Here is a 14,192-nt window from a genome sequence, read left to right on the forward strand (position 1 = left end):
AACTACTGATCGTCATAGTCTGGGACATTTTGAGCAGAAATGCGCTTCTCAGCAAATCTATTATGGAATAGTTTTTATCAAATCAGGTCTTCTTTGCTTGCAGTATAATTTGGTATATAAAATGTTTGGCCACTCCAAAAACCGGTACGGTAACAGCACAGACATGCTTCAAAATCCAATCCAATCCGAAATACAGCTCTCTTGACCGCAGTGTTTTTTTAGTGCTACTGTTGCGCTGTGCTGCTGTCTTGTCTGTGCGCTGTCAGTGGCCAATTCTGTGCCTCTGTAAATCAATTGTTCCACATGTTCTCCTTTGAGAAAATAATCAGAAACCAAACCATTTTGAATATTTTTTGTGCCCCTTAGCTTTGCATTAATTGGACTTTATACAGTTAGGTATCTGCCCACCTAGATGAGTAACTTATTATATAGCCAATCAAATCTTGCATAAAGCAGCAATGTCAATGTTCTATCACAGGCAGAGCAGACGTCCCACTGAGCCAGACACCAAGCCTGCTACAAAATACAAGAACCCCACACTCTGAACAACAACCCACATTAGCTCCGCTGCTATAGTCTCCTTCATATCTAAATCACAAGCATGAACACACACCTTGTCCTGCAACAGACAAACAGGGAATGTGTTAACGTCAGTTTGCAGGCTAGGTATTAAATTAGCTGCTCAGCTGCGGCCCAAATGTTACTTCAGTTTGGTTAGATGCTGGTGTGCTCCTTACTCTTCAATATTTGAACACTCAGCCACCTGCTGTCAGCCAAACACAGACATCGACATGGCCCTCCAGCCAAAACATTAATCAAATACAATCACAAAGGACTAGCTACACTAGGCGTAGTGCAATATATTCATACAAGAGTAAAAAAAGTTTAAATACACTGCCCACAGGCTAGCCAGTGCTTTGGTTGTCGATTTTAATTTATGGGCTAGCACAGAAATAGCGCAAAACGTCATATTTACTAATTGAAATCTTTAATCTTCAACCTTCTGTTGAAGATGAATGTCCTCTATCCTGTTGCAAAGCTTCCAATCACTGAAGTTGCACCAACACACTGTGCTACTCAGCTATGAACATACATGACCCGCGTATTGCTAGAAAGAGGTCCAGAGGGCCATGGTTTGTTTTTGTCTTTATTCACAAGTTCAATAGCAGCAGGAAAGTCGGTGAGCAGCCCACTGGGAAGTGACCTAACTCCTGAAGTGGTTTTGCTGCTGTTGATTGACTTTATCTCATCTCCACATCTTTTGGCCGAAATCCAGTTCAGGGGCTCAGCCAGAACTTGCATAACTCACGTTTACTGGCAAACCGCAATAGGAGGGTAGCTTCCATGAAATTACTGCAGCAACAAGAGGTTCACCTGGGTTAAAGGAGAGCAGGCCATTGGGCTTGTTAGAGTTAGGATTTGTTAGGTTTTACATCAAAGAAATTCACGGTCAGTTTAACTGAACGTCATATGTTTGGGTGTAAGAAAACAAGAAATAGTCGGAAAACTAATCAGGGTTTTGATGCTAACTTTTTTCTTAAAGAGCACATGTGCTCCAAGCTGAAAATGTTGGTGCGCATAAATAACTTTAGGGGCGCAAGGAAAATGTATCAAATGTGTTTTTCCTTAATAAAGACATTCACAAGCAACATGATTTGAGTAATTTGAGTACAAACAGTACTTTATCTGTTTACGCTTTAAAATGTATTTATTTAATAATGATGTAATTGTTTATACTTTTAACTGCTTTAAACTGTTTAAGGTTCATAGTTCATTTACTTTCATTGTAAATTGGGAAGATATATTGCAAATGTCAGTTTGCAGGCTAGATAGCTAATTAGCTAATTAGGTCTGTTTAGATGTTGGTGTGGTACTATACTCTTTAATACCACTGCTTACACAAAACGTCTTTCCATGGCTTGTAAGCTACAGTGAAAGTTACGTTTTTATCTTCTTCCCCCGCCGGGGTTCAGCCTTCCAGCTGATGTAAATCAAACAAGGACACACCACTCCAATATTTTTGTCCAACTATTTATCTTCCTTTTAATAATAAAAACATGTTTCCAATATGTTTTACTGCATTAAGGGATGACTATATGTACATGTGATTTCAGTTGGTGTTTAATCTTTATAGAGGAATTTGGCCCAGGTTTACTGCTGCTGTATTTCGAGGCCAAGGATGCTACATGCCGATGGTCAATAGTAGTGTCTGCAAAAACAGGTGTTAGCAGTTTGCTGAAATAATAACTACAGGCTAATAGAGGATCAAGTTACTTACTTCGTACTATCTTCTGTCATGCCAGCAAAGACAGATTGGGTTCAATTCCATCTACTGAAATATTCAGTGGGCCGCTGCAGTATGATACAGTAAGTATCATACTGTAGCTGGGCTCAAGAACTCTAGGCTGCTTGTCCAAATTTTATTTGAAGGCATTTTACCCTGGCGTTATTTGAAGAAAGCAGTCTGGCTGGTGTTCTGTACCATAGATCCTCTGGAAACTATTCAGAAAGATACAAAAAATTGCTTTGAAATAGCCAATCATAATTTGATTTATCGGCTGCCAGGAACAAGGGATGAGGAAAGCAACTGTGGGGGAGAGAGAAAAAGGAAACGCTAAGGAATTAAGCTGATATGTGAAATCGATATAGGAGCAGAGGAAAGCCAGATGTTTAATCTCTGTTGCTTGTTAGTTTGTAAGACCACTGCCTAATTGATGCTGCTTGCACACACATGTTGCTTAATGCCGTGGCTAATATAAACGTACATGAATGAAACTGCCAGTTTTAAATTATTACCCAGATGACCTTCCACCCTCACCTTGTTGGTTTATTACTGCGATATTGTGTTTTTGTCCACATTTAAATTTCCTCTGAACTTATTATCATTTGGATTTATTTGTTTATTGCTCTTGGGAAAAATATATTCTCAACATCATCCCTATTTGATCAACTCAGTCATAATAGAAACAGGGTGTTTTGCACCTGATTTTGATTTTCCCTAAACTGATCAAATGCATGGCAGGCGGACAAGGACAGAGTTGCATAAAAACCTCTAAAAGCAAAACAAAAGCACAATATATAACAAGAGTAATCTGTAACCCATTCATGTCTCAGTCTCTCTCCTCTGAGCTGCTGAATACCACACTTGTGGCCAAAGATGAGCAGTGTATTACTATAGGCCTGCTCAACTACAACAAACAACGTTTTTGGTTGTGTGCAAATAATACATTTTTGTTATTTATTGTTATAGTTTGAGAAGTGACTCCTCTTGGGTGAGCGAAAAGCACTGAAAACCATCCCAAACAAATGCACTTGTCGGTCCTGTTAAGTTGAGTTGTTCAAGAAAATTATTTAGTCTTTTGACAAAAAAGAAAATATGTATTTGCTACCCCTTTTCAAAGATTTCCAGTAGGAAGGAATGGCTGTCGTGTCTAGCTATAACAGTACTTAAGTGGATAAACCAGCCATCCAACTCTCTCCTTCTTTCCCCCTCGTACTCTCATTCAATCTTTCTCCTACTCATTCACTGCCAGAGATACTCATTCACAGTCTCTCTTTCTCACTCTCAATCCCACTCACAGTCTCTGTCACACTCACACACCCGCACACACACACACACACACACACACACACACACACACACACACACACAAGAGGTCTGGTAACTCAGTGGGAATCTTGCTAGTGTTGTAGTCCCCAGCATGTTGTGACACCGCTCGTGAGAGCAACAATATGATATGATCCACGCACACAGACACACCTTTCTTCTGTTCCTCTGCCAAAAACCTTTACATCTACTTTTCCTCTGATCTTTGGTAATGAGGTGAAGGGAAAATAACAGTGCAAAACAAAATGTTACAACAGACTTTCCCTCTTCAGCAAGGGTCATATATCTTTTTATGTCTTTAGTCCGTCTAAAGAGTCCATTTTAAGAAATCCTAATCTGCCGAACTTGTTTACTTTGTGACCTAAAACCAATTGTTCATACCACCATAATTTCCACAGTCCATTGACTGAAAATATGCAACACACTGATGAAAACATCTGTTCACCCCTCCTTAGCAGATGACGCTTAGGTGGCTTCTTAAGTTGCATAAGTTATTATTATGTTTCCCAACATCAAACTCCATGCATCTCAAATCTGAAATGATTCAACCGTCCAATATGAAAATCATATTTTCTGGAATGTAATAAAATGTTTTCCAGATTGGGCAATTTCTACTCTTTCCAAAAATGCCTAAATACTATTGTAGGTATCAATTATTTAAGTAGTCCAGGTTCCTCCTGCTACTCCTATTTTCTTTTTTTCATGTCAACTTAGAGTTGATTCCTGATAACAGCTGAACAAGCGAGAGAAAAAGGAGCAGAATTGTGAAAAGCAGTGGAACTCAGCTGCTCATTTATTTTTACTCCCCTTCCCAGCAAATGCTGCTCTCGTCTTTTATTTTGATAGAGATTTGTGTATTAAGGAGTTCTGGATGATTTGCTGTGTATTATTCCACCCCAGGAGCTTTGAAGGTGCAAGGACTGGCTCCACGTAAGGTCACCACAGGATCTCCCCTTAATAGTTGCAAGCTGTTGGCTGAATTTGGAGAGGCAGGGGAGAGAGGAGGCAAGGTCTTGAGTTTAACTTTCTGAGGGTTGCCTGCGAAAGACCCGTTTTGTAGGTTCCCCCCTATTTTGGAAGGAATTCCTTTCTTGGATGCTTGAAGCAGTATGCAAAGGGCACCGATTATATAGTTATACAGCTTGGCCTCTCTGAAACAACTTTTTCTAAATGTTCCTGTAGGAGTTTCCTGTCTATGTTGGTGGTGGTGTTGTCCTGGGCTAGTGCTTAGATCCTTCATCGTCCCTCACCCCTGTTTACAACTCTCAGTCTGGCAAAACTGCTCAATATTTGACTTGCTATGTGTCATGATTGATGTTTGTGTGTCTAAGCTGATGGTCTGTGATAGCCACAGCTGACCATTTAACCTCTCCGTCTCTCTTGGCTATTCACAAAGCCCTTTTTAAAATTTCTTCTCTGGGCTTTTGGCTGTTATTACATTTACATTTAACCTATTTCTATATAATCCAAACAGATCTAATTTCTAACAAACCATCTTTTGGAGCTATTACAGATATAGAAAGATGGACCAATAGATGGATAAATAGTTTTTTCTCCAATTTTCAAACTAAACATGTTGTGCAGCAAACACTCACATAACAGGATGCCAAAAGCACATACCAGCAACAGCTCTTAATTTTTTTAAGCTCTGCAGGCAGCTAAATTGACTTTATTTCCTGTTACTAAGGCTCTGCCAGGACAGTTAAAGGGGCGAAAGGGACACAGGAGCAGGCACGCACATGCAATAGGGGGGTTTCTGTGTCATGGTATTTCTCTATCTGTGTGTGGGGAGTAGGGGTTGAGGGGGTGAAATGCACCTGAGAGGAAGGGAAGGGAAGGTTAATGTGAAGGAAGGAACAGTGGTGCACACACACTCCATCGTTTTTTAGGATGTTGGCAAACCGAGTCGCCAGAAAAAATGAACCAACAACACATTTTAATGAATATGTTGCATATCAGGCTCGTATGAAACTTGCAGAAACTCACAAAGCCACGTGGCTTACGTTGTGAAACAATCACAGAACGATTGGTCAGGTTTAGGCAGCAAAACTACTTGGTTAAGGTTAGAAAAATCATCATGGTTTGTGTCCCTTTAAATTCCTTTTGCATTGCGGTTGCATTGTTTGTTCCCTAACTATTGTGTACAGAGATGATTCAATTTGAGGTAGACAAATATATTTAAATTTATATGAAAAACACTCTTATAGAAGACAAAGTTGTACTGCATTCCCTGAAATGTTTTGTAATATATTTTGAAGACTGACATACAGGTTTCTGGTTATAATTCACTCTAATAACAACTGTTACTTGCTAATAAACAGTGTGTTATGCATCCCAAGGTCAGCCAGATCCTCTTTCCCCAGGCCTGTGCCCCTTACACACCTTCCTCCCTTTAAGAACAGGCTGACATGCACATACTGCACACACATAAATGAGAGGAGCTCTGTTATTTTGACCTGTTCCAGAGATGGAAGGATGGGGCTCTGACAAGGTCTGCGTTCTTCAGAAGGGCTTTCATGTTGCTGTTAGTGGGTGTCCTCCCCCAGTCCTCCTCCAGCCCTGGGACATGGGGCAGCATGAGGGCCCCCAGGCCCACAAGGCCAGTCAGTCCCATTTCCCAGCCACCCTGAGAGAACCCTCAAGTCATGGCCAGATGTGGCAGCTGGCCCAGCCACCCTGGAGGTCAAGGTCAAAGGAAACCATGTCAAATTTGCCACCCACCATCATTCTCTAGATAGAGATATAAACAGAAGTGGCTGTAGAGGGACAGTGATGTGTAGTGGGAAGGGTAGTGGGGATGAGACCTGCAAGAGAGAGGAGTAAAGCACGGTAAAGTAAGGAAGGGACTCTAATGGTGAAAGTGTGAACCTGAGAGATAGTGTAATTAAACTGAGAATGAGTCATGTGGGAGCGAGGAGCCCCGTGTTTTTGGCTTCAAAATGCTACAGAGGAAACACTGTTCATGCGGTTTACAGCTGTTTCTAAAGTGTGTCCGGCCCTAGGCTTGTAAAGTCGTCACATGTAGGCCTCATTTTCTCAGAGGAGTCTGGGCACTGCCCACCTGGCCCTCACATTAGGAACACCCCCACACACCCCCCCCCACACAAACAACTTATTATATACCTCATTTCAAAGGGGAACCTGCGTCACTACTCCTCAGTGACTAGTATGCTCCCCCATCATTCCACAGACCTGCTGTCTACAAGTCTTCAATTCTCACAAACTATTGGTGGTGTTTCCTGTGTGCTGCATTTACCACCAACTAAAACATTTTACATTAACTTTACACTGCTATCCAAAGCAAAGTGTGACGTTTTATTACGTACTTACCAAAACTAAAAGAAAGTGGGAAGTTGTGGGAAGGGCTCATTACTTACAGTATTTTACAGTTTTTAAATCTGATTAATATAGATATCAAAATTTGAAACACACCACTCTAGCTAAACAATTAATTTTTTTAAATGCATCATTATTTTTTTCTTTTCACTTTCTTGTTTAATGGTGGTCAGAATCATCTTGTAGCGCAACATCATTAAGGCACATGGGAATTTTTGTTTGAATCCAAATCAGTTTAAAGGGTTGTGCTCCTTTTTAAATCATTTGTGTATTTTTCTATTAAAATCTGTAAAAAATGAGGTTTAGTGGTCAACCCGTTCCTTCACCCAACTCGTCACATTCTGCTGCTAGGTCAGTGACCCTCGGCTTCTGATACTGACACACTAAGGCACCCTTTATTTAGCGTCTGAATGGGACACACCAGATGTGTTTAACTCCAATTTAAACACATCTGCATCATTATTAGACGTTCACAACAATTTATGTAGTGTAAAGACCACGAAAGTCAATGCAGGACGGGTGAATGAGGAGGTCGGAGGTTTAAACGAACACATACATTTCAACTCAGACTGCTGTTCATGTCAATTTTTGACTTGTTTTACCTTTAGTATTGTTGCGTAACTTCTATACTTTGCTTATTTTACATAACAAACTACTTATATAAAGACTTATTTTAACCTCTACCACAATCCACGTCTAACCAAACCTCCATGAAGAGCTCCAGGCTGTGAACACAATTTTTGTAATTGCCAAACCGTGTTCGTCACATGATGCCATTAGGGCAAACATAATTTTTCCCATTGACTTACACTGGTAGCGAGATGTCTGTAAATTAGTGGATTATTACTTTTTTTTCAGGTAAATCAACTTCACGAAATGAGCACGTGAATTGCCCTAGTTTAAATCATTAGGTCCTAAAAATGATAAGATCCCCATTGATGTCGAAGCAGTGTGAAAGATCCCAGTGATCTGAATACTTTGGCAATCAAGCCGTTTTGGCTTTGTGTGAAAGAATGGGCACCTCCTGGTATTTGACGAGTTGGGGGATGAGAATGCAGTGGTAAGCAGCCTGTCACAACTCACAATGAGGATTGCATTAATATTTAGCTTAACAAAATGTGATGGTTTGCAATTTAATCTGCACTACGGATGCATCTTTTAGTGGGAGATTCTAATTGCTTTCTCATTCCAATGCTAATGCATTTAGTAATTACCTGACTAACCCCTCCAGATAATACTAACTCATGATGCACTTTGTTTGATGGCATTACAGTAGTAGTATTTATACAGTAGCTACTCCACATTCAGATAATAGCCTCATGACCTTCCCCTGGAAGCCACTCCTCCCACAGCAGCCAGACAGCTTTCACTAATAACATTGAACTAATAACGGTGTTTGGCATGAGGCAGACTGTCAAGTATCTGTGTTGGTAACAGTAGCCAGCAGTGTTGTAACTTGTACATTGTATACAGAGATCCTTTGTTCCAAAAAGGCAGTACCACTCAGCCCTAACAAGAAAAAGCGACACCGCAGGCCCCCACAGACAGATCTGATAAGCCACCAGGACACAAATGCAGACATGCCCTTGGTCTGCTGCCTGCCTTCCATGACTTGGACCACATGTGTTCCTTGTTTGGCCTGGACACGTTTTGTGTACCCAAACAGCTGAAGCAGGCCTCCCAAGAGGGAAACAGACTAGGCAGCAGCAGCTGGTGCTGGTGACGCATTGCCAACGTTATCCAGTGACGTCAAACGCCAGGGGCAATGGCCAGTGATCTTCCGGTGCTATTCTCACCTCTCATTCCTTTGACATCAGACTATCAGTGAAACTAGGATATCAATTTATCTAATATTCTAAGATGATGTCATTTTATAGGTCTTATGAACGCATAATGCGCGTTTCCTACTACGACTTATGGTAAACTTATCATCTATCAGGCTTCAGTGCCTGACAGTTTAGCACTGAGTTTAGGTACACGGTGTACACAGAGTTGTGTACCCAAAAGGAGACAGATGGCCTAATGAGAACCCCACTGATTCAATATCAAACCTGCAAAAAATATTTGCAAAAATCTAGTCTACATCAATTACTGGAAATATTGTATATTAACAAATATAGTAAAACAGAAAGAAAAAATATTTATGACTAAATATGTGATCTTTAAAAAAAATGTCATCGCAAGACAGTTTGTTCCATTGGGAAAACTAATTGATCTGTGGCACCATTACATCCATTGGGGACAATTACATGTTTTTTTGTACTTGAACCCAGCCAAAGCTTAACCGCAGCAGTGAGATACTTGTTTTATTTTGAAGTGACAACCTTATAAATGTAAGTATGTTTTTTCTCTCCCACCCAGGTGATTCCATTCCCCATGTCCTGTGACATAAGGGATGAGTGCTCCTGTCGGGATCTGAATGCTATAGAGAACAGAAAGGATGAACACGTCCACTCCCTCGGGTGACCAACCTGAGCAGGGACCTCTGTTCAACGTCCCAGGACCCTTGCTCCAACACAACACAGCCTGAGTGGCCGAGGCAGATCCCTCCTTCATCCTCCTCTCGGCCTCCAAATTTCCTGCACATGCTGCTTACCAGGCATACCTCTCCATCCATACTGCAACCGCAACCAGCTGAAATGTCTCCGCCTCCACATCAACGAAAGATCTAGAATAGAGGATGGGACCCATGAGACTCCACAGTAAACTTCCTTTCTCAGCTAAAAGGAAAGTAACCCCTGCAATATCATCATTAAAAAAATATATATATAGCAAAGAGAAAAAAAAAATAAGTTACACGAAACAGACTTTTTTTTTTCAAAGGAGGAAAACAAACACAAAAAATAACTAAACTAAAATATAACCAAGCCTAGGTAGCATGCCTTTTGTTCAGTTTTGTGCTGGTTTCAGTGTCTATTTTAGTGACCTTGCTCTACAATCATATGATTCAACCAAAGTTAATTCAAAATGTGGAAGTGGGGGATTGTGTTGATGTTAGCTCTGTGTTTTGCAAATATGAGGGAAATCAAGACAAAATAATCCTCAGATACTTTGAAGGCATGTTCAACATCTTTTCAGAGGAGCTTATATCATTCCTGGTTGTAAACTGGTCAGACATTCTGTATGTATGTCCTTTTCAGTACAGTGTGTTTCTTCATAGGCACGTCAGAGGCTATTGAGGTTATTCCTAGCTTGGTGGGGAATGCGAGAGCCATATAGTTACGTTTCAAGCCACAGATTCAACACACAAGCCAAAATATAATGCACAACTACACACACACACAAACTATTTGTTGACCAACTACACATACAATTTCCTGGGACAATTTTATACTTAAAGCAAATTCCTGAATGCATATTTAAAACAATTTAAGCATGGCTTCTGCTACTGTGTTTGCTGCTACTTGCCATCTTCACATTCTAATATCTAATAGGGTTAGACAGCTTTGTCTGCCTTGCTGCTGACAGGACCTCTTTATAGCATTCATTCACACCTGCATGTTAGTGCATAATACTTTCAGAGAACACATGTTGACATCACCAGATATGAAATGCACTAAGGACTTTAAAAAAACCCAGAACCTCACTTGCCATTCCCATTTAACCCAACTGCCCAAGAAAAATACTACATGACCACGACTTAAAGAATGTCATTGTTAACACCTCACTTTGGGTTGGGGTGATTTTAGTTTCAGTTTGAACCCCTCCCTCATGGGGCTTGATTAGAACTTTGTTACCTCAAGCACTGATTAAAACATTTTTAAACTGAAAATAAAATGATCCTAGCCCTGTTCAGAATGTAGTCAATGCTTGTCAGGAGTCTGTGGCTTTTTTGATCGCACAGTATTGCACAGCACAGCCACACAAGAGTACAGAAATAAAGGGCTGGATATCTGCCATGGCTCTGAGTGAGAGCGAGTACAGGTGGAAGGAGACCACATCTGACACACAAATGCATACATATCTCTCATTCTCTGCCCTCCCAGTAGTTTTGGATTCTCAGCTGTAGCTCTGCAGGCAACACTATTATACATGAAAATGACATTTGGATGTATATGTCAACACAGCATTTGCAGTCACAATATAATCAAAGGTCCCTACGATTCTCTGCTGCGTCTAGTGTTTAAAGAATGAATTCAACCGTTTAATTTGTCTCTGCAGTAAAAAGTGCACTTGGTTGTTTTGACCAGCACTTTTCAGTATTGTGAACTTGGGTGTCCGTCCCCACCAATTAACTTCTTTAGATTATATGACTGCTTCAATAGCTTTGTGTGTTGCTATTATTCACTAAAGACACATAAACAGTAGTTTTTTACTCAGGCACATTTGATAATGAAAGCTGCTTGACATATTGGTCCAAATTCCGCTGCTTTTATTCGGCTGTAACCATAGTTGTGGTTACAGACAGCATGATTATGACTTTTCATTTCATTTGAGCCAATGGCACAGTCCCTCTGACTCATATTAGGTTGCTATAGCATTCCAGATCATACTCATAAATCATTGTACACAACAAGCTGTACAAGTGGCAATGTAAGACCAATTTCATGTAATTTTCAAACCAGTGTTGGTGAAGAACTAAGACAATACCACAACATGCAGAGAAAGTGATAGGGTATTATTTTCCTCCAAATACATAGAAAAAAACGAGAAAAAAAAAAACATGTAAATATTATTATATGTTCTTGATGGACAGCTGCATTGAAAGATTTTTGGGTTTTCGTTTTCATGTATTTCATTTTTTACAAAATGTCATATTTAATCAGTGTTTATATTATTGACCTCAGTTACTGCACTTTTTTAGTTTCCATGTAAGGAGAAAAAGTATATATATATATATATATATATATATATATATATATATATACATATGTCTTTCAAAAATGTTTAGAAGCTGCTATTGTCAGAATGGTGATCTGAAACAAACTGAATGTTATGATATTCGGTCATTTGACTCCCTGTGTTGCTATTAGCTTGCCTGTCATTAGTGTGTTATTTGTATCTGGCCATAGATGCTTCTTTTCCAACCTAAACTGACTTTGCATTAGAGGTTATTAATGAAGTAGGGAGGTATTGTCTCTACAGACAATGAATCCATCCATCTGTCCATCGTCCATACAGGCCCCACACACACACACCCAAAAAATAGAGTACACATAAATTGTATTATTTTAGGTCTAGCTAGACTGCAAATTAGTTTGTCTTCGTTTGCCCTTATGTGTGTGTAATACATCCGTTTATGTTAGAGGTGTATGTCAAAGGGGAAGGAAACGCCTAAATTAAGAAATTCTCATTAAAGGGGACTCATGCCATACATTGTAACTTTTACAAAATATGAACTTTGTAAGGACGTTGTAAAGGCTACATCATCAAATTGTATCAAAACATAAAAGGCCCTGGATAAACAAAACAAAAAGTATTATGTTGATAATATAAAACTGCATGTAATATTAGTAGGCCTACCCCTGATACTGCTGCTTTACATAGACCTGTTACCAGTGGACGCATGAACTGCAATCACTACACACTAGAGTGGCATGCAGTACTGTGGTTCATCATGACGGCACTGGAAAGCCATTCTAGCCTTTTGAATGGATGAATCAGAAAGCTGTCATTGCATCCTTCCCTTCTTTCTATAAACTAACATAACCTGTTCCACATACTTTGACTAACTTAGAGATATCCTCCTCGTATCATTAGTCATTGTCTGGATACCAAAACAACTGATCGATATTACTATCAGAAAGGCTACAGAATGTGACTGCATGTCAACTTGAAAAATGATATTCTTAATATTGGAGAAGGTACCCATTAGCCATAGCTAACCAAGATATTCATGGAAGGAATACGATTACGGATTGGATGAGGACATTACCTCTCTACTGTAGTCATCACAGGATCCCTTACTGTACCTCATGCCTGTAATGTTTGCTGCTTCTATACTTTTGGTATTTTAGTGACATTTTTGCGTATCATATCAGTGGTGTAAATAGTAGAACTATTTATTGAGAGTGTTATACTTTTTTAAGTTATATTTAATGTCCATGTAAGTTATTTTTTACATTGTTCTTATAAACAAAAACATTATTGGTTGTGAGTCAAAACTGTCATTTTGTCTCTGTCATCATGCTCTGTTTGTGATCATTTCTGTCAAGCATTGATCAGACATACAGTACACTTCAGGCCCACAACCACACAAGAACATGTCTCATTGGTCATTAAGTGCAGTTGGACACTGCTTGTATCCAATGAGGATCCACCACATGTTCAAATGTTACTGAGTGCAGTGTATCATTTTTCCCCCTTTAAAACCAGAATGTAAAGTGTTTTTTTTTCCTTTATTTGCTTTTTTTTTTAAATGCACACATTAGCCATACATACAAGGCATTGTGAAAAGAGAACCAAGTATATAATGGTCAAATACATAAATCCATAATATAGTAAATGATGTTTCGAGAAACCAGTGTAAGATGAAAGGAATATATGTACACAGCCAGCTGAGGACAGGAGAAGTGGCAAAGAGAGGGATCAAACATGAAAAGAAAGAAGGACTGGATGTCAGAGTTGATGGTGCCCCAGATAGTGTTCTTGGATGGCGGAAAAGTAGAAGGTGGTCAAGGAAAGAGGTAGGGATGGGTGGGCTGCTTTTCCTGGCTTGTCTAGCTATTTGTCCAGGTGTGAAATTGTGTACTCACAGAGGCTGCCCCTGGGCTAAGGGTGGCCAGCGCTGACTGGCAACAAGCCGAGGCCAATGAGTCAGTTCCTCCTGGGGGTGGCAGCCATTTCTTTCTGGGACTCCCACCGCCCCCTCCCTCACCCCTCCACCTCCCCACTCCTCGACACACTGCCTCATCTGTCACTGTCAGGTATGCCTGCGCAGGGCTGCCAGGGTCAAGCTGGCCCTGTGAAAATGAGAGAGGATGTTTGCCCAGCTTACAGAGCCTTTTGAAGTTTTGAAGGCTGAAGAAACACAGTTCTCCTCACCTAGAGCCTATGCTTATCACATAATATGATTTGTATAGCAGTCTTTTTTGACAGGCTTTGATACCTCTCTACATTTTCCACCAACAGTCGCTCCTTTGTTTCTAATTTAACACCTGGTTGTTGTATTGCTTGTCTAAAAATGGCAGAAGCATTGTGTCTAACACATTACAAAGCGATGGGAAGTGTAAGAAAAAGTGTCTAAAGCCCTAATATTTTTGCTCAGATCATTGCGGAGAAAAATACTGATGTGCCATCTTGTTGTAAG

General features: G+C 40.1%; 1 protein-coding gene across 1 annotated transcript in view; it reads left to right on the plus strand.

The window, feature by feature from the left end:
* The window catches only part of pappaa (pregnancy-associated plasma protein A, pappalysin 1a), an 88,257-nt gene extending 76,518 nt beyond the window's left edge, over positions 1–11,739 (plus strand). The window contains exon 22 of the mRNA XM_068706299.1: positions 9,305–11,739. Within this exon, the coding sequence (XP_068562400.1) occupies positions 9,305–9,409 (105 nt within the window). The 3' untranslated portion in view covers positions 9,410–11,739. The remainder of the gene's footprint in view (positions 1–9,304) is intronic.
* The last annotated feature ends 2,453 nt before the right edge of the window (positions 11,740–14,192 follow it).

Source organism: Cebidichthys violaceus, unplaced genomic scaffold (genome assembly GCF_023349555.1).
Source record: "Cebidichthys violaceus isolate CVI_PGR_0920_01 unplaced genomic scaffold, fCebVio1.0.p SCAF_12, whole genome shotgun sequence".
Taxonomy (NCBI): Eukaryota; Metazoa; Chordata; class Actinopteri; order Perciformes; family Stichaeidae; genus Cebidichthys; species Cebidichthys violaceus.